General features: G+C 48.9%; 1 protein-coding gene across 3 annotated transcripts in view; it reads left to right on the forward strand.

The window, feature by feature from the left end:
* The window catches only part of SPAG9 (sperm associated antigen 9), a 133,327-nt gene extending 122,809 nt beyond the window's left edge, over window positions 1-10,518 (forward strand). For 2 of the 3 annotated variants that reach the window (XM_047832576.1, XM_047832578.1), the window contains 5 exons: window positions 459-572; window positions 2,213-2,251; window positions 3,194-3,370; window positions 5,103-5,252; window positions 6,925-10,518. In XM_047832576.1, the coding sequence (XP_047688532.1) occupies window positions 459-572; window positions 2,213-2,251; window positions 3,194-3,370; window positions 5,103-5,252; window positions 6,925-7,040 (596 nt within the window). In that variant the 3' untranslated portion in view covers window positions 7,041-10,518. The remainder of the gene's footprint in view (window positions 1-458; window positions 573-2,212; window positions 2,252-3,193; window positions 3,371-5,102; window positions 5,253-6,924) is intronic. The other variant, XM_047832577.1, reaches the window with a different exon arrangement.
* Window positions 10,519-20,934: the final 10,416 nt, after the last annotated feature.

Genomic DNA, 20,934 nt, shown 5'->3' on the forward strand with positions numbered 1-20,934 from the left:
GCTCTGCACTGTCAGCACAGAGCCCAATGTGGGGCTCCAACTCACGAACTGTTAGATGTGACCCGAGCCGAAGTCAAGAGTTGATTGCTTAACCGACTGAGCCACCCAGGTGCCCCACTGTGTTTTGTTTTATTTTGGGTTTGGTTTGGAGTTTGGATTTTGCAGCTCCCTAATTAAATCTTGTGTCCTACCTCCTGATCAACAGAATTTTCTTTCTGGATGGTAATGTGATGTCAGCCACTTTTTGAATTTTCTTTTTTCATTAACCGTGAATTATCAGACAGGTGTTGTAAAGCCCATTGAAAATGTGCTTTGATGTGCACCTTCAGGAAACCTCCAACCGGCTCTGGTCGACATTCCCGTCTCTTGTGTTAATCCAGCCATTCTGTGAGGGACTTGGAACCGAAAACATCATTTGCTCTAGTTTCTCAATAAAAAATTTCCCCCCTGCTCTACAGGTACTGGAAAACTGGGCTTCTCGTTTGTGAGGATCACAGCTCTTATGGTGTCTTGCAATCGTTTGTGGGTGGGGACAGGAAATGGTGTCATTATCTCCATCCCATTGACAGAAAGTAAGTATATTTTTAGCTGAATGCCACAGCACAGACAGAAGAGTTGCAGGAGGTAGTTGTGTCCAGAATTCAGGCAGAAGGAATGGTTTTGGCATTGGCAAATCTGTGGTAATTCAGAAAATCAAGCCGGTGACAAAGACCTAACTATTGTCCTTTCGTGACTTATACAAAACTTATAAACTGTAGCGAATACCAGTGTCCCTGCATCGGGACCAACATTTGTAACTAAACACGTTGCATTGCAAGAAGCTCCTTTTTCTCAATTCAGGAATCCCAGTCCTATTTCCTCCTTTAGAAGAAGGTTCGAGTCCGGCTTTCTTCCAGTGTTAATACATCAATATCCGGAACCAGTGCCTAGAATCATTCTGGTGTTTCATCTCTCCAGCTGTTACTTTACTTCTACTTGGTTTATTTGAGGTTTAGAAAATGTTGTGGGAAGTTTCTAAGGTCAGCAAGCAAGCACTTATGCTGGAGACAAGCCTTCTCTCCTGTATGTGTAAATGGTGTGAACAAAATGTACATTGTATGTTTTTTAGATTATGTTTCATTATTGTTACCTTTGTGAACAAAGTATATACATTGTATGTTTTTCATATTATGTTCCATTACATTGATTATTCATCCAGTGAGCATTTTTGTGTTACAGAATTCATGGGCAGGGAATGTTTTGAAAACAAGTGCCCTAAGTCCACACACTAACATCCCAGAATTTCCCTACCTTTCTTCAGGGGGCAGACAGGAGGTGTGGAAGGTGGTCTATCTGGAGCTTTTGAAGAACCTTAATTCTTTTTTGTTTTCTTTTTCTTTTTTGTTTCTTTTAACTTATCTTGAGAGAGAGAGAGATAGAGAGCAAGAGGGGGAGGGGCAGAGAGAGAGGGAGACAGAATCCCAAGCAAGCTCTGCACCATCGTTACAGAATGCAAGATCATGACCTGAGCTGAAGAGTCGGCCACTTAACCGACTGAGCCATACACGTGCCTCTGAAGAATCTAAATTCTTAATCCCAGCAGTCTTTTCTGTAATTACTTATAAACCTACATGAGTTCATTTCAGTTCTTTGTAAAAGAGAGTTCCATTTTAGCAAAGCCATTTGAACAAGATTTCTTCTTCTTTGTTTTAAATGTTTATTTAGTTTTAGTTTTGAGAGAGAGAGTGAGCAGGGGAGGGGCAGAGAGGGGTGGGGAACAGAGCATCTGAAGCAGGCTATATGCTGACAGCAGCAAGCCCAATGCAGGGCCTGAACCCACGAACCACGAGATCGTGACCTGAGCTGTCAAAGTTGGACGTTCAATCGGCTGAGCCACCCAGGTGCCGCTTGAACAGGATTTCTTAAAGGAAAAGGGGAAATAATAGCATTTAGAAAGTGCTCTCTGTTAAGTTGTTCTTTGAAATTGCTTTATAATTAAGAAAGGCAAAATCCCAGTAAATCAAATTGTCCTTTTTGAGCAGAGATATTCTACAGAGGCTTTGGTAAGAACTTTTCATGTTGGTATTATACCAAGCTGGACTTTGTTAGTGTAGTCAGGGGCTTGGAGTGCCAAGCTGGCAGCTGGAAGAGAAGCCGCGAGAGTGGAGGTTCATGGTGGTGTTGTCCCCTGCCGTGCGCCTCTCCATGTCCCTTTCCTCCTCTCTCACTGTAGCCGTAATCCTCCACCAGGGACGCTTACTGGGGCTGAGGGGTAAGTGCAGATCCTGAACCCAGCTCTTCTTCCTGGCTTCTGATGGCCACTGGGAGGCTGTCCTCTGGCTCTAGATGCCCTCTTGAATGTTCTCAAATGCCATCCACTCGCAGTCACTGCATCGCAGCAGGTGTCCTGTCCGTTTTGTTTTTTAATATTTGTTACACGGCCACCAAACTACTGCTCAGCGGCTTAGTGTATTTATCATCTTTTGTTGCAGCTGAACTTTCTTTCGGACTTTGTTTTCCTTCCAGTAAAAACACGAAACATCTCTTAAAACTGTCATTAATCTCCATTGTTTACTCTTGTTACCAGCCATGTTTCTTTCATTCACTTACTGGCCCATGGAATGGGGATGTTTTGTGAGTCTGGTTGTTCTAAAATAATGCAGCAAACCACCAGTCTGGTATAAATAAAAGCCACCTTATTGTCGTGGCTGGATCCTTTAAACACAGCTTTTTACCACCCACCCCCCACCCCCCAAGAGAGATATTCTTACCACAGGGGAGAAAAATCAGAAGGTAGACTATGAAATTTTTATTGAAAAATATACAAATTTACTTTAAACGGTGTAACTGGTTAGTCTTCTAAAATGGGGATTAAAAAAACAACAACATAAAATAGACATCCCTAAGATTCAAATCTGGGTTTTTTTTTAATGTTGCCTTTTTTTTTTTTTAATTAATAGATATGTTTAAAAAGTAAGCTTAGTTATTGCTAGACTGGCAAAATCCCCTACTCCATTTACTGAGGTACTTAAAAATAACTAGCATGCTATATTATCTTTTTTTTCCCAGCTTTGTCTTGAGTTGGCATTGCTGCCTTGTTTTTATCTCAACTGGCTGTAGCTTTTAGATAATATCATAAGGATTAACCAGTAACATCCTGCATCATCACTGTTTCCTAGGGGGAAATATTTGGTATTTGGTTTTTCTGTTGCAGCAAATAAAACCTCAGGAGCACCAGGAAATCGTCCTGGAAGTGTAATCCGTGTATATGGTGATGAAAACAGCGATAAAGTGACTCCAGGGACATTTATACCCTATTGTTCAATGGCACATGCCCAGCTTTGCTTCCACGGGCACCGGGACGCAGTGAAATTCTTTGTGGCAGTCCCAGGTGGGTTAGATTATTCTGTCGAGAAGTTGCATGTAATCATCTCTTCTATCCCTTGGTTCACTATCTAGTCTAATGCTAAGTACTGGTATTACAGATAATTCCAATATATTATATGAAAAGTTGTATAATTGGAGGTTTTTTATAATGGATAAAGCACTATAGGGATATTTGAATGAAATTGCTTTGGAATCTCTCCTCTCTCCCCCAAGACGAACTTGTTGATTTTTATGTAAGAGACGTGCTTGCTTTTGAAAAGCAGTGGTACTATTTTGTCACCGCAGGGTTCCAGAAATGGTCCTGGCCGAATAAAGGAGATGGCTAGAAGGAAGCCCCTGTCATCAGAATTGTGTGCAGGAAGGGATGGAGAACACACTCGGGTGCCTGTAGCACTGTTGTGGCAAAGAGCAGCAGGCTAGGGGTCCCTGCCTTGCTGCTCACGTAGTTCTCTTGAGCAGGTCACTTAACCTCTGTGACTGGTCCTCATTTCCTTTTTTTTTTTTTTTAACTTTTTTTTTTTTTTTAACGTTTATTTATTATTGAGAGACAGACATGGAGCGTGAGCAGGGGAGGGGAAGAGAGAGGGGGAGACACAGAATCAGAAGCAGGCTCCAGGCTCTGACCTGTCAGCACAGAGCCTGACATGGGGCTCCAACTCACGAACTGTGAGATCATGACCTGGGCCGAAGTCCGTCGCTTAACCGACTGAGCCACCCAGGCGCCCCCTTTTTTAAGAATTTTTTTAATGTTTATTTCTTTTTGAGAGAGAGAGAAAGACAAAGCACAAGCAGGGGATGGGCAGAGAAAGAGGGAGACACAGAGTCTGAAGCAGGCTCCGGGCTCTGAGCTGTCAGCACAGAGTCCAACGTGGGGCTCGAACTCACAAACAAGGAGATCGTGACCTGAGCCGAAATCGGACCCTCAACCAACTGAGCCCCCCCAGGTGCTCCTCTGGTCCTCATTTCCTGAGTGGATGTGACTGATCTCTGCTCTGCTGACCTCACTTGTGGTGAAAATTAATGAAAGTGCTCTAGAACTATAAAGCACCATGTAGGTGAGAGGCGTAGTGGTGATATCCGGTGACAAATGTTCTGTCCACTGACGATACTAAACTGATGTGACTGACCACCTGCAAGCAGGACCCACGCCTGGAAGTTTTCCCCCTAGGGTTTCTGTCCCATTTCATGCTCAAAGATTCGACCTTACAACTTAAACTTTAGAGTAAATGGCACATGTACTAGTAATTTATTTGCCTAATCTAAATTACAAATAAGATGTATTTTTCTTAAATATGAGAGGAAAACCATGGATTTGAAATATTTGAAATATTAATTATGAATATCCAAACTCATAGCACTTAAGTTGAAGACCTTTTCCAGTGTCTTACACAAATTCACATGTACCTTTTCTGGAGCCCCTCAGATCAAACGATGTAGATTGTAATACTCTGAAGCAGGCAGCTAAGACCTGCCTGGCCATACACAGGTCTCATAATGGATTTGGATCCATGCCTGCTTTGGCGCAAAATGGCTCTACTTAGATTTTCAAATTGGGTTCTTATGACTCTTATAGGTGTTTTCTGATCACGTAGAGGCTTCTGGCATTCCCAATACTTTGGTTGTATCACAATATATTTACCTTTTTATTCAACTTTCTGAAAATATTCAGAGAAAATGAGCCTTCCCCCACCCCAGTCCGTGATAAGTAATAGTCACTTCTTTTCTGGCACAAATAGGTCAAGTCGTCAGTCCACAAAGTGGCAGTGGTGGCACAGATCTAACAGGTGACAGAGCAGGGCCATCTGCACAGGAGCCTGGCAGCCAGACGCCCTTGAAGTCTATGCTCGTCATCAGTGGAGGAGAGGGCTACATTGACTTCCGAATGGGTAAGTCGTTGGTTCTGGGAGCTCGGTTTCCATTGTGTTCTGTAACCCCGTGCTGCCAGCACGGAGCCCGACACGGGGCTCAGACTCTCCAACCAGAGAGCATGGCCTGAGCCAAAGTCCACAATTGAACACTTAACCGGCTGAGCCACCCAGGCACCCCTAGCATAACGTTTTTAAATGTAAAAACCAGACCAGAGTTTTTACGTTCTTAGATTGTGTCTTGAGCCTTTTAAAGCATGCCCCAGCACACAGTTTGACCTTGCTGTGGAAGGAGGTGGGTAAAGGAGAGTCTGGCCTGCAGAGAAACATGCAAACCTTGAGGTGCTTTTCCGCTGTCCCTGTTCCCGGCTGATGGTAGTGATGTTTTCTTTGCCCCGCTGACGTTCAGGGGAGACACGTGACAGAACTACAGCAGATGGGCGGTGTGTCTTGGCCCGAGGCCAGAAATAGGGAGGGTTGCGCCAAAGAGCCTGTGCCATGAGACCAGTTGTTCAGCTGGTTAGAATAGCCCTGCTCTGCTGCAGCAACACCGCTGATGCACCTTTGCTTTTGTTTTTGTTTTTTTAATTTTCTTTACATGTTTGTTTATTTTTGAGAGAGAGACAGAGCGTAAGGGAGGGGCAGAGAAGGAGGGAGACACAGAATTGGAAGCGGGCTCCAGGCCCTCCGCTGTCAGCTCAGAGCCTGACTCGGGGCTTGAACTCAGAAACCGTGAGATCGTGACCTGAGCTGAAGTCAGGCGCTTAACCGACTGAGCCCCCCAGGTGCCCCCTGATGATGCACCTTTGGAGAGAGGAGTATGGTTTGCTTGCACGGGGCCTTGGAGAGCAGTGTCTTTGATCAGGACCTCATTTCTCGAGTTCACTTAGCTATTTCTGGGAGAACCTATAGCCTGTCTGTGACTTCAGTCTCATTTCTTCATCACCGTACTGTCCGCTCACTACCTGTCCTAAACTTGACAATCATGGGTTGAAGAAGCTCAGTGTCGGGGCACCCCGCTGGCTCAGTCGGTAGAGCGTGCGACTCTTGATCTCAGGGCTGCGAGCTCGAGCCCCATGTTGGGTGTAGAGATTGCTTAAAAATAAAATCTTAAAAACAGAAAAAAACCCAAAAACTCAGTATCTCAGTACAGTGAGTGGCGAATCTGCTGTCTCCTACTGCCAGGAGTATGTGAAACAGTTTCTGTTTCCGTGTGCTCTTATGGGTTGTCTCTGATTGGAGAGCTTTACTGTCACCGACGACAAGCAGGGGTTGCTTGGATGTAGCTAGTTTGGTGTGTGGGCGCTATCTCCACGCTTTCACATTTATAGTCCCATCTAGTCTCACTTCTCAGTTTGAAATAAATGAGAGTAGACCCTGTCCCTTTGGATCGACAGAGGGTTGGATGGCTTTGACTTCTTGGCTTCTCCTCATTTCTGTTAATGTCAGCGTGCAGACGTATTGGGGTCAGTTTCCAATGTAGTATAGTGAACTCACTTTTATCCTTGTGGTCTGAAAAATGAATTCGCCTTTTTAGAAGTTGGGCGAGTGAAGGTTCTGACCCAGGGTATTTCTTGTACTGTGTGCTCTGGAAGGGGAGTCAGCCGGGTTTTGTGCACACTGTTCACAGACCTGTACATGGGCTTGCGTGTTCCATGCTCCACCTAACCCGAGTCTCCTTATCGCCCCCCAGGTGATGAAGGTGGAGAATCAGAACTTCTTGGAGAGGATCTTCCACTTGAACCTTCTGTCGCCAAAGCAGAAAGGAGTCACCTGATAGTGTGGCAAGTGCTGTGTGGCAATGAGTGAGCACATAGGAAACCGGTGGAGACAGGGAAGCTGTCTCTTCTGCATGGTTTATTTTCCCTTTCCCCTTAATTTAATGCTCTCTTTGTGAAATCAGTTTCACCACATAATGTGTGAGCATTTCTTTTTCCTGTTAACTTTCTATCACAAGACCTGTCCTTCCCGTAACAATACAGGAACTAGCTGTTTTACTGCACCAGTGTTCCAGGCGATTTCAGTACGTTATGAACAAATCAAAGAATGTTTACTCTCTGCAAACTGAATTCTAGGAAGCAATCCAGATGTGGTTCACTCTGCCACAGCTGATGTCACTCACTTCGTTTGATGGGGTCACTTTTGAGCTGTCGCTAATAATGGAATCCATGGGAACACTTGATAAGTGGAACTATACCATTTGGTACAATTATAGTCTTCCCTGTGTATTATAAAATTGACACAAACTAGTATCAGGTGGATTATCAGGAGGTCTCTAAGTGTCCCAGGGGGCTAAAAGCTAATTGTAAATTACTTTCACTTTCAAATCTGACAAATCTTGTTTATATATGGTATATAAAACCTTGTTTTCATCAGATTTGGGGGGGGGGTTTTATATTGAAGAAATTAAGACTACACTATTTAAATAAAAGATTCCTGTTTCTGACTTATTAGAGCTCTACAGTTTATGAGGCCTGCTCTCTGGATATTGTGATGATGATTCTTTCTGAGACTAGTCTCCCTCGTTTTCATACTGACATGTCGGAAAGGGTTATCGTTGATACGGCTCAGAAGATCGCTTCAGCAGTGGGAGGATTTGTCTTTAAGGAAATTGTGTTTTGGGTTCCTGTATCAATGGATGGTGGTGGTTGGTGAAGGTTTCTCCAGGTAAAACATTCACCTGTTCACCAGTGGTGCTGGGACTGCTCTTGCCGGTTCACAAGAGTAAAGCAGCAGCCGTGATACAGTGGCCTGTGAACTGAAGGAGGGATTTGATTAGAAACAGTATTTTCTCTGGTTCTGTGTAGAACTACAGAACAACTAGCACTTGATATTTTGTATGTAAGTGACACCTTGAAGCTTTTGTGCCCTTTTGAGATGAAAATGCCACCAGCAAAGAGGAAGGCGATGAAGGGGAAGAAGACAAGGCCAGGATACCGTAAAGTGAGAGTTGACATGTTTATCTTTTTACTCATGACACCCATTTCAAAAGCTGAGTCCGGGTTTCACGGATTTTCTTGTTTAATAAGTTTTCAAAGACCATCACGCTGCAGTTCTCCCCCTCTCGAGCTTCTTGAAAAAAATGCGTGATTTACCATTTCTTTAAGCAAAGCTAAATAGAAATTTAAGTGTTATTTTAAAAATATAAACCTGTTGAATAAGGGCCCCCGATCCCCAGAAGGAGTGCTTGAAGGAAAAGTAAGCAAACACAGGACTCAGACTGTGTAAGTGGTCTGAAGCAGCGGGTGTTGGTTGTTTCTGGGCTGCCACGCAGAGGTATTTGTACAAAGCGTGCCGCTGTGCTCAAGCATCTACGTGATTCAGCTAATTGATAAATACGTGGGATTTAATGAGCCGGAGGCAGCCTTTGGATCCACTGGGCCACGATGTGTCTGTGAGCACATCGTGTACACGATGAAGCGGTGGCCACCTCAGATGGTCAGGAGAAAGGAACCCCCTTTGGCAAAAGCTGCGGTGAGAGGCTGATTTTTTTGCTCGAGATACTTAGTCACTTTTTCAAGGCACCAAAACTTAGGCCCCCTTTCCATAGCGTTCAGCTATATTTTTATTTTAAATCTGAGCCATGTTGGGCACTACCTAAAAAAATCCCCGCGTCGTTACAACATTTTTGGGGAGGAATTGTTGTATAATTTCACAAAAAGGAGACACCAAAGTGTTTGGGAATTTTAATCCCAAGAAATAAACATCCCAGAGTCAGACCCCACTTGCTGTTCAGTTTGTACACGTTTGTGTGATCAAATGTAATTTAGGAAATCAGGAGTTAAAAGATGAAAAATGCGTACATGTTACAGTGGTTCTAATTGTTCTTACTGGCTTTAGTGTAGGGGTGTAGCTATTTTATCTAAAGCCGTCAGATTATCTGTGGCCCTGTTCATTAACATCAGGGACTAGAGAGAGTACAGAAATGCTTGTACAATTTGTTTTAAGGGCTTGTCCTTATATAATTGTAATATCGTTTAAGTATCTTCTGCAGATCACTTTACTCCCCTCCCCCTCCCTTTCCCCAACAATAGGTTTATATTCTTGTAACGTTCACTTTGGTCAAGGTGGTAACATTCACTTTGGTAAGAACCAAAATGTAAGCTTCTTGCGAGCAGGGAAGCGTTGGTGCACACTGCCTGTAGCTTCCAACTCGAGGGTAGAGAAGAGGCTCGAATACCTCGGGTTGGTCTCTCCATGTAAAAAATACATGTATTGCCCCTGTTGGAAGAAATAAGGGATACCCGAGAATTTTCTCATTTTGTTATGCGTGGGTTATGTATGAGGTTGAACCATGTGAAGTTGCCGCCGCTCGACCATTGCTAATCTACACAAATGTCAGTATCACATACCCCAACCCGATGCTTACTATGAAATGCAGGTTAAAATCCCTGGGAGGCAAAGGGAGAATGTTCTTGAAGAACTACACCATTTTGAGAGTGTTTGTCTCCAGCCTGTGTGGATCTACATTTTTTAAACAGGAAGGGATATCTTAATAGATGCAGCTTGTTGAGAGTGTAAAACATTTTGAGCACAAAGTATGCAGCACATAACTTTTCAAATGAAGTGTGTTTGCATAGAAAAGATGAAAATACATTCTCTCAGTTGCTGTATTGTTCATTTCTTGTAAAGGTCTTACTACATTTGAGAATAGACCCTTTAACATAGGCTGCCTTAGTAACAAAACAAAGCAAAACAATTGTCTCATAATATTAACTGTCCTAAAGAATGTGCGTCTTTCTTGCAAATGCTGTGGAACTGAATATTTATTTCCTTGTGAGTATTATGACCGTTACCAAAGGACTCCACCAGATTTAGGGCTCTTCTTAACTGATCATGTTGAGAAAGGGACTCGTTTGGCCCCCGTTTGTAACATGGGAAGAGTAGAGAAGAGAGAATTAAATGTGGAAATCATCAGTGCTTTTCTAACAGGGTGACGCTGTTTTGTAACACTAAATGTCTTCTTCTTTCTCTTAAAAAATTAAGTTTTTATTATTAATTTTGTCGTACATTTCTCAATATATTTGAATATATTTTAACCATTTTATGTTCTGAATTTGTTTTTTTGTCCTAGACATTTTATCCAGACTTTTACTGGCCTCTATAATCTGAGAAATGGGTTCTAGAGTGTCCCACTTGTTGTCTCTTAGAGGCTGAGGCTTCATTTCTATGAGCAAAAAGCTCACTTAGCAATGTAGTTATTTCGGTATTTATTTCTATTATGGAATCCCTGGGGTTCGGAATGTAACTTTGTACATGAAATATATATAAATATGTATATGAAACACGTATGAGGTCCAGTGTATTTTGTTTTGTTTTTGCCTTTCCTAGGGGTCTGGACTTGGTTTTTATTCAACAGTCTAATCATCTCCCCCCATCACACAGGGCATTTCTGAGGGTGAGGACTGTCACCCTTTGACACTGACTGAAGGTGAGCAGTGGGGAATGCAGGAAGAACGTGTCTGCTCGGCTCACATGTTCAAATGAGATGTGAGTAATAGACAGTAGGGCTTTCTAGAAATGTGGGCGTGCTGAGTAACAACCCACGCATGATACAAGGCATTCCATTTGCCAGGTTGACTCAGTAACGAGAGGCAGGCTGTAATGTAGATGTTAATAATACAGTGTGCTCACTTGTGACCCATTTGCTTGGGAGAGACTCTGGAAGGAAGGATGATTATAAAACTAATCATGTGGTAGCACGATGTGAACCCACATTCAGTGCAGTGGTATTCAGTCCAATCCGGTGTATTTTGTTTACAAGAAACGTGGGGTTCTGACGTGACGGTAAAAGTAGCCCCGATCAGCATATTAACAGGACAGTTCACTCGGTGAAGGCACAGCCGTCCATCCAGTTGAGGTTGGATGCCCTGGAGTATAACTAATAGCCTGGCTCATTCCTGCTTGACAGGACCTTCCCCAACTGCCCCTCAGTCCTCCGGGGCCTGCCGAGTCATTGTTTTGGAAACTGATGAATTCTTTTCAGCCTCATTCAGTCACTTTACTGAGCCAGCCAGGCTTCAGGTGAGAAGCCAGGGGAGCAGCACAGGAAAGGACACGTTCACTGTGGTTTTTTGTTGGGGGAACGGGACCGGAACACTGTCCTCAGCACAGGAACTGTGGCCGGCTGTCCCACCCTGTGGGGAAACTGTCTTTCGGGCTCTCGTGGAGAGAGACTGCTTAAGCCCCCGAGCTCGCCCTCACCAGGCCCCCAGGCTTCTCCCATTCTGTGTAGGCAGGAGAGCCCTGGTGACCACAAAGGGCACGGGCTTAATTTTCTGCAGTGGCCAATTTGTTAGGAAAGATTTTGTAGTGAGGGACTTCTCAGAATGTCTTAAATACTCATAATAACATAGTTCAGTTTTATTTTATTTTTAAGTTTATGCATATATTTTGAGAGAGAGAGGGAGCACAAGCTGGGGAGGAGCAGAGAGAAGGAGAGACAGAATCTCAAGCAGGTGCCACACCGTCCCCGCAGAGCCCTGTGTGGGGCTGGAACTCGGGAGAGCATGACCTGAGCCGGGACAGAGAGTCAGACGCTTAACAGATTGTGCCGCCCAGGCACCCCGATACAGTTCGGTTTTAAACTCCTTCCCTTTAGAGACTTGGGTGGTATACAGTGGGAAAGAAGGCTCTAGACCTGTCCAAGCTCTACCCCTACGGTGACCCTGGGCAAGTCACTTTATTTAACGTGGCACCCCAGAAACACTCATAAAGGCATAAAACTCCACCCCTGAATACTGAACTGGACTCTGCTGGGCCTGGACCCAGGCATCTGTGAGGCGTCGCAGGTAAAGTGTGATGTGTGGCTTCTGCTGAGGAATAACACCTTCGGACCTCCGGTCTGTCACGTGTTAAAGGAGGGTGGCGTATCCAGGTGATCTGAAAAAGCCCTGGCTCCAGCCCTCTCTGCTTCCGTGACTCTGTTGTCTGTACAAATACCAACCATACCCACCTGCCTGCACACCCAGGGTTTTGCCCAGTCCCCCGGGAGGCCCAGATGTTTTAATTTCTTAAAATGTCCAATTTATCAGGACGACACTCCTCGACTTTATGTCCCAGCAGAACACTGGCTCCCAGCCACAGACAAAAAGTACTTGTGATTTGATCTGAGTTGAGGCCCAAAGGAGAGGCAGGCAGAGCACCAAGCCCCTGCCTTAGGGCACCAGCAACTTCCTGTAGGAGCTGCAGCTCTGCCCCCGCCCCCCCCCCCCCCCCCCCGGCCAGGCTGGGGGGTACGGCCAGGCTCACCCGCGAGCTTGTTCCAGAAATTGCTTCCTTCTTCCTCTCCCCTCAGAAGTGTCCTATTCTATTGGAGTATTTGGAAAAACAGATATCGGGTGATTCTGCTCCTTCCCTCGGGAACAGCTGCTTGAGAGTAGCTCAAGCCCATCTGGATTCAGACACATCTGTTTTCCAGGAGCAGAAAGCTTCATTCATTCTTAGCTGGTTCTTAGCAGCACATGGTGACCCGCCAGCAGGCGTGATCACCCCAGGCTCAGCCCATTACTCTGTACTTTTTGATTCATGGATACTGGAAGCTTAGGGTACTTTGAACTTACTGCTACCTTAAGAGTGTAAAGGGGATATTTTGTCTCCCACTCACTCGGTCAGGCTATCTTGTCACACACACACACACACACAAGCCCCAACCCTTCAGATGTTACCGTGACTAGCCTGCATTTGCGTAACATCTAATAGCACTCTCTGAAGGTGTTTACTCATAAAAGTCAATGAGGTGATCCAGAGGCCTGGCTGGCCCTGGGAGGGGCCCTTTGCCCATTGGTAAACAGGTCCAGCTGACAGAAGTAAAGGCTTGGGGTCTTCACTGAGGCTGTAACCAGACGACTCCACCCTCGAGGCCACTGCAGGCGTGTTGAGGGAAGAACCAGATCTCAAGCCAGACCTGGGTGTGAATTCTGGGTCTACTGCTGCCTAATTTTGTGACCTTTCACTAGTCACTTACCCATTCTGTTTCTTTATTTCATTATTATTATTTTTTTAACGTGTATTTGTTTTTGAGAGACAGAGAACGAGCAGGGGAGGAACAGAGAGAGAGGGAGACACAGAATCCGAAGCAGGCTCCAGGCTCTGAGCTGTCAGCACAGAGCCCGATGCGGGGCGCGAACCCACGAGCCGTGAGATCATGTCCTGAGCCGAAGTCAGACACCCAACTGACTGAGCCACTCAGGTGCCCCAATGCAGCGTATTCTTATTTCCAGTCCAGCAGTGTTCTAGACGTTGTCTGTCCTAAAAGAAGTGGGTTAGGAAGCACAGGTAACATGGGCCTACATCGGACCTTTCGGTGACTACCTTTCTCTGTTGCTCTGCCCTCCCCAATTTAAGGACAAGGGGTGTTCCATGAAAATTCAACAGCGGAGGAGACCCATATTCTCTTTCGCATCGAAGAGTTCATTTCATCCTGTGCAGGCACCCTGGGGGACAGATTGAAGCATGAAAACCGTGGTAAGGTTGACATTTCTGGATGCCACCGAAACATACTTATTCCCAATATCTGTTGCTTTATGGGAAGAATGAAATTCCCAGTTCCCGCATATACACGGGTTGGGAGCGGACATACAGAATTAAACAAAATATTAACATCAGATGCACGACATCAGATGCACATCTGTTAGGATTTTTGCAGGACGATTCCAGTGCAGACATACCCAAAAAGAGTGGGGCAGTCTTTCAAAGACTTGAATTTCCTCATCCGGAGTATTGTAAATAATGATACCTCATTCACAGCATTGCTGGAGATTGAGATAATGTAAAGTACCACGAACAGACCAGCATTTGTATCCTTCACCCACTGAGGCCTCAGCTTCTTTCCCTGTTGGCCTTTTTCATGGAGCATGCTTCCCCTTACCTTTGGCTAGCCTGGGTGAGGGACAGGTCCCAGAGCGAACTTTCAGCTGCTGCCTTTTGCCACCTGTTGTTGGCCTGTTCTGCTTCTGTGGACACAGGCTTTTTATTTTGTAGGCAGTCTACATTTCTGTCTTGGGGAGGTTACCTGGGACTGTAAATAGGGAAACAGGAGCAAGTTTGACTTATTTATTTTTTTTTTTAACTTTTTAAATTATTTTAGAGAGAGAGCAAGCGGGGGAGAGGGAGAGAGAAAATCCCCAGCAGGCTCCATGCTGTCAGCACAGAGCCTGACACGGGACTCGATCCCACAACTCTGGGATCATGACCTGAGCCGGAATCAAGCTCTGGGATCATGACCTGAGCTCAACTGACTGAGCCACCCAGGCACCCCAGAAGTTTGGTTTGTTTTTAACCAGAAAAGACGCCACTTCTTAGTGGCATCTCCAGCATTTGCCCTTCCTAGAGGAGCCTGGCAGAAACTGGGCAGATGCCTCCGGGCAGCTGGGCTGATCTAGAGACTCAGTCTTGGGCTTTGCCCAACTGAGGGTTTATCAGACCATTCTGCCCCATATTGAGGCCCTGTTTCTGGGGCCCCGGGGACAGCCCTCTCTTCCAAAGACCCCTCTGGCGTGATACGACGTGAGCTCAAAGTCAGCATCTCAAAAACCAAGTCGCAATACAAAATTGTTCATTCTAGGCCCTCTCTGCCCTTTGATCCATTAAAAGTCATCTCCTGCCTTGGGCCCTCAGTTTTCCTTTAAGAGTCGTGGCTTGGCTTGGATGAACTCGAAGGCTTCTTCCAAGGTGACACCTCTCTAGGGGCAAGTCATTTGCACCACGTGCAGTTTCAGTTATGAGGATGAGTAGTAGCCTTCAGGCCCCGTCAGACCCTTGATGGAGGGAATTCCTATAACCTGTACCACCAGGTACAAACCAGCTGCTTCATTCGATGCACCAGTTTGTCTCTGAGGCGTCAAGGCATTACTTCTGTGAGTGGGAGGACTATTGTCTTAACTAAGAAGACAGGGACACCTGGGGGGCTCAGTCGGTTGGGCGTCTGACTTTGGCTCGGGTCTTGTGGCTCCCTGAGTTCCAGCCCCATGTCGGGCTCTGTGCTCACGGCCCAGAGCCTGGAGCCTGCTTCCGATTCTGTCTGGGTCTCTCTGCCTCCCCCCCACCCCGCCCACCACACACACCGTGTGTGTGTGTGTGTCTCTCAAATATAAGTAAACACTTAAAAAAATAATTTTTTCAAATAAAAAGAAGACAGAAATTGTTGAGTTCTCTGGGTGCCGTGCTTCCCTGGAGTGTCTATCTTTTCCTTCTTGAACCTGGGAAGAGTCTACTTTAGGATGGCAGGTGAGCCTTCAGAGAGATTCTCCATGGGGCCTCTCTGGCATCACCTGGGGGAAAAGGAGAAGTGGGCATTGACAATTAGGTCCTTGGCTTCCCAGTACGCCCCCCGCCCAGAGCAGAAAAGGGGTGGGGGCATGGGAAATGAACTTGTTCTGGAAAGCTGCCTTGAAAGAGAGGCTGGGCTCTGCTCCCTTTCGAACACAAGGTGGCATCGCGTTGGTATTAGCCTCGTGTGTGTCAGCACCCAGAGAAGGACTGCCAGCCCCTCATCCCAGGCCAACCCAGACCAAGGAAGGTGCCTACTGGGGGGGGGTCACCTTGTACAGATAAGGGAAACACTTCCCGTTCCTAACAAGCATGCTGAGGCCCAGAGTGGCTGTTAACGCCGATAGCAGAGATCTGACTAGAACTCTCGACCCTTAGTTCAGTGCTCTTTCTACGAGGCTGCCTCTTGATTCTCAACAGCCCTGAGTTGCTCTTTCATTCACCAGGGTCAAGGAAAACCCCTTTTCTCAGCCTCCCCACCAAGGCAGCCCACAGCCTGGGGACCCGAAGGGAAGGCAAGGTGGGCCCACCGCTGAGGTGAGCGGGGGGTTCATACGGGCGAGAGGAACATTGGCCCAAGGGATTAAAGAAGGGGGTTTTTGAAAGCATCCACACCACTGATGGTTGGCCTTTGAAGTCACAGAGGAATTTCTGCTGTGGCCACCTATGAATAAGGCTAAAGGAAATGTCACGGAGTCAGCTTAGGGAGCTGCTTCAATAGAACCTTCAGCCAAGGCCAATAATAAATGGGAGTTACATAACTCAGCAGGTCACAGCACTAACTAAGCCCTTTATAGGCCATCAATCCACATTTGTTTCCTGGATTTTATAACTGCTGCTGAAAAGGGGGAGCGGTGGGGGGTGAGGATTAGAGGAAGAGGGCTGTGTGGCTGGACTCTGACTCCAAGCCCACACCACTGCTGGGGTTGGCCCTTGGGCATCCAGACGAGGGACCTTGTGCCGGGGAACCCGGACTCTCCCCGTCTCAGACTGCTCTGAGGAGCCACCAGCTTCAGGTGGCCCTCAGTTTTCTGTCACATGACAGGGTTGGGCAAGATGAATTCTAGGATCCCTTTCCACCCCACGGTTCTAAACATCAGGAGCAAAAGGGTAGGAATCGGGACCGCCTAGGGCCGCTCCCACCCGCACCACCACCACCAAAGGTGGTTGCAAGAAGCTGTTGGGTCCTCTTTGTGGCCAAGGGGGAGAGTGAGACTTGAAGCTTAATGGGGGCAGGCCCAAGGAGGAGATGAGGCCAGCCTGGGTGGGCTGGGAGCCAGGTCCCTTGCCGCGGCCTCCGCCATGGCCTGCACGTGCTCTAGACCAGAGGGCCCCCCATGCACGCGTGCGCGCACGCACACACACACACACACGGGTCTGGAGGACAGTGGTATCTCGCGACAGCATTTGCCATCCTCAGGCCTGGGGAGTTCGATGCCTGAGAGTGTTCAGGGTTGCTCCAGGGCCCTTGTCAGGTGGTTATGAATGTCCCAAACCACAGCCAACAGACTCCATAGGTGGCTTCTGCCCCTCACCCCCCTGGGGTCAGGAAGACCACTCCTAATCACCCGCATGCCGTTCAGAGCTCCTCCGTCCTTGCGCAGCCTCCTGCACAAAGCTGCAGCAGAGAGGGCCCAGTGCAAAGCCGGAGGAAGGGCCTGGGAGCCACGCTTGGTGGGGGCGGGAGGACGGCAGAAGGCTTGTGGCTGTGGAGAATGGCGGGAAAGCTGGATGCGAAAGCTGGATGCGAGTGCGAACAGCCAGAGGGATGAGGGGCCAGAGCCCAGAACTTTCCTGATGGGAGCACACCTTGGGCAGGACGCCCCTGGCCAGCCAAGGAGCCCTCACAGAAGATGTCGGAGGTGGGATGGTCCACAGCCTCAGCGCCCCTGGGAAGGCAGGAGCATGGGGCGCTTGGGAGGAGGTGGGCAGTTTCCCAGGCGTGCCAGCAGCAGAGCAAAACTACAGAAGAAAAGGGAAAAGTCAGGGTGCCCCACCATCAGCAAGGAATTTCCAACTTAAGACAAAAACGTTTCCTCAGAGACGAGACTCCTGTGGCAGGAGAGTGCTCCTACCTGGAGAATGGTCCAGACCCTTTCGTGAGGCCCTTCCACTGGTACTCAGCCTGTCTGAAGTCCTTGGGTCTGGTCTCCGCCCTTCCTCAGTGCTTGCCCCCCCCAACCCCCCCACCCCCGGGCCGCTTCCTGTTCAGGAACAGCTGCAAGTCTGGGCTTGTCCCTCTGGTCAGCTGGGCTTCCAGACAGACATCCCAGCCTGACACCTTTGCTGGGGTTTGGAAGGTGGTGGTGCCCTGTCTGCCCTCGACACCCACTCCCTCCTCGCACCACATTGAACAGGTGCCTTAGGCTGAGACCCAGAGGTGGGGGGAAGGGGAGGGGTGGTTGTGGTTTGAATCCCCTGGGATCCCCCAGTCTCAACAAGAGGCCCCCAGAAAGGGGACCACAGGGTCCCACTCTTTCAAATGGCCTGACCCACCCTCCTCGAACGCAATCCCATAGGCTATTCTACCTGAGTCAGGTAGACCAGCAGAGCAGAGCTCTGGCCAGGGGGTAAGGGTTCTGATCCGGGCACCCCAGCCTTGTCTCAGGGGAGACGGCAGCGCCTTATTTGGGAACAGTTTTTGTAGCGAAGACACTTGACCCCACGGCCGCCGCGGCTGAAGGAAGGGCAGGTGCCAGCTGAAGTGAGCTGGCCAGCTCCTGGCCTCAGCTCCACACCACCTTCAAAGGTCTTCTTGGTCATCCCCCTGCCTCTGCACAGGGCTCCTCCGACACAAATCCTCCTCTCCGCCTGGGGTCTTCCTGCTGAGTCTGAGGATTTTTTCCTCCGGTCGTCTCCCCTCTCTCTGCCCCCCAAGTGCAAGTGAAGGGGGCGGGCGGATGGATCACAGAGAGACCGAGGGAGACCCAAGGCTTGAGAGCAGAAACGGTGAGTGCCCAGGTTCCAACACAATTCACATGCCAGGAGGGCGGGCTCCTCCCTCCATGGCCTGCTTTTTCTTTGTTGAAAGGCTTAAGTGAACACTGGATGGACTGTTCTAGAAACTCCGCCCCAGGCAGGGTAGAGCAGAAACACCAAAAGCATTGCGGAAAATTCTCCTGTGACGGTGAGAGGGTGGTCGGGATGTATGCCCGTCCCACCTCTGCCCACCTAGGCACAGCTAGGGTGTCCGAGGCCAAGAAAAGGCCTTAGGACAGGAAGGTCCTTTGCGAACACAGGGCAGGAGGTGGGCCTGGTCCCGGGTCCTACGTTTGCATTGCTTTCCTCAACCCTCGAGGCAGTGGTGAGGCAGGGGCTTCCCCAGCGGACAGAGGACTCCGAGACCAGGGTCTCTCTCCCCGGACACGAGGGGCAGGAGGAGACTCTCTTGTGCGACCTCTCTGTATTTAGCGGCCTCCTGACCTCTACCCACCAAATGCCAGTAGCACATGCTGTTGTGAGAACCAAAAATGTCTCCTGGCATTGCCAGATGTCTCAGGAGCAGACGCGCACCCGCTGGAGAACGACTGTCTTATCCAGCAGGCGTCCAGAGATTCTGGGACAGGCCCACATTTGAATCTGGATGGTCTGCCGCCTCTTTGGGGGTAAAAGTCCCCCTTGAAAATCTCTCCCCAGAAGAAGGCTCCCACCTTCAGTTTCAAGTTTATGGACTCCAGGGGCTCATTCATGGAGTGACTGTTAAGAGTATCTGCCTCCAGAGAAAGCGGGTCTGGATGGAAAGCCAGCTGAGTCAGCCGGCCCACTTCCCTTGGTGGGGGGGGGGGGGGTGCGTGCTGTGAGGGCCCCTTGGGGACCCCTTGGGGGTGAGTGTGAGCTGGGAGAGAGACGTGAGGGCGGGGCAGTGGGAGGCGCCCCCTCCCCCCCCCACCCCGTGTGGCCACGCCCCTGCATGTCCAGCAGCCCTAAGGCTGGGCAACCTCCCTCACCAGCTCGCAGATGGGTCGCCCTGACTCATGACCACTGGTTGCGACCTGGCGTTGTCTCATTCCAGAAGATCCCTGCTATGACTGAGTGACCTCAACACTTACTCAGGTGGACCTGCCCCTAAAGGCCAGTGGATGGGACCAGTGGACTCAGGAGGTGGCCTTTGGTTCTGGGTTCTGGAATGCGATGACGGAGGCAGTGGTGGGGAAGCTTGTAGACTCCAGGAACTTCCGCTCCCCCTGCTCTGTCGCATGCTGTAAAGACACCTGGAACGCAACACCAGATGCTAGTTCTCATTCCAGCTCTCTGGCCTCGGGTTCATGGTCTGTGAAATGGAGGTGTTGGACTGAAGGAGGGTCTCTGACAGCTGACGTGCACTGAGCATGTCCTATGTGGCAGGGTACTTACGTCCATCCTATCATATAACTCATGCAATGCTCTGGGAGGCAGGCACTGTGATTACTATCCTCATCTTACAGCTGAGGATGCTGAGCTCAGAGAAGTTCAGTAACTCGCCCAAGGCCACACAGCCAGTCAGTGGAGGGGGCTGGGCCCCTACCCAGGTCTGGCCCAGCATCATTGCTGAGGGCAGCCGTCGCTCAGGTAAGAGGCCGGCTGACTGGGTAGTGGCCATGAGTATCAAGGATGGAAGAGGGAACACAGAGCGAGGAGGGGCCGGACCAGGCACCCAGCCCAGTGCTGGCAGGAGTGGAAGATGACTCCTGGGTTTGGAGCCCGAGGAACAGGAGGGCGGTGGTGCTATTAATAGACAGGAGAGTCAGGAGGAGGGGCAGGTTTAAGGCGAGATGATAGTGCATTCTCAGACACGTTGATGCTCATGTGCTCATAGTGGGACATTCAGGGCGAGATCCAGTATAATTAGGAAAGTTCAACGCGTACAAAAGTACCTCCAAACACCAGCAACCCCTCCCCCCCTCCCCACTTACCAAAATCGAACCCCCAGAGCCCTCGGCCGCCAGCCCCGGGCTGAGGCTGCCCAGCGGGGTCTGCCCAAGCCCAAGTTCAAGTCCCACACTGACCGCTGGGGGTCACCACTGCCGCACAGAGGGAGGTGCGGCAGGCAGGCGTGCCACAGGATCCACCTAGGGGAACGCAGCGGGGCAGAGGGGGCAGAGGTTTCGCCTTGTTTTAGGCGTGGGAGGGGAGGCTCACAAGACTCTGAGCTGCTGCTTGTCCCCAGGTTCCCAGGCATCTGGCAACACCACGGGAATTTCTGATTTACCTCCCGTCAAGTTCTGGGGACCTTAGAGCCCGAAGAGGAGAGGGAGCGGAGGAGCCCCCTTCCCTGAGGGCGCCGGGAGCACCACGAGCCCAGCCGGTGGGGGGACACCGTGTCCAGGGCGCTGGGGGCCGGCGACCTCGGGCAGCTGAGCCGGGAGCAGGAGCCCAGCTGTTCCCAATCTCGAGTCTCCCCTGACATTTGCGTCAGCAGCTCTGCCCTTTGACCTTTAATTCCCGGGAGTGGAGG

This window comes from Prionailurus viverrinus, chromosome E1 (assembly GCF_022837055.1).
Source record: "Prionailurus viverrinus isolate Anna chromosome E1, UM_Priviv_1.0, whole genome shotgun sequence".
NCBI classification, from domain to species: domain Eukaryota; kingdom Metazoa; phylum Chordata; class Mammalia; order Carnivora; family Felidae; genus Prionailurus; species Prionailurus viverrinus.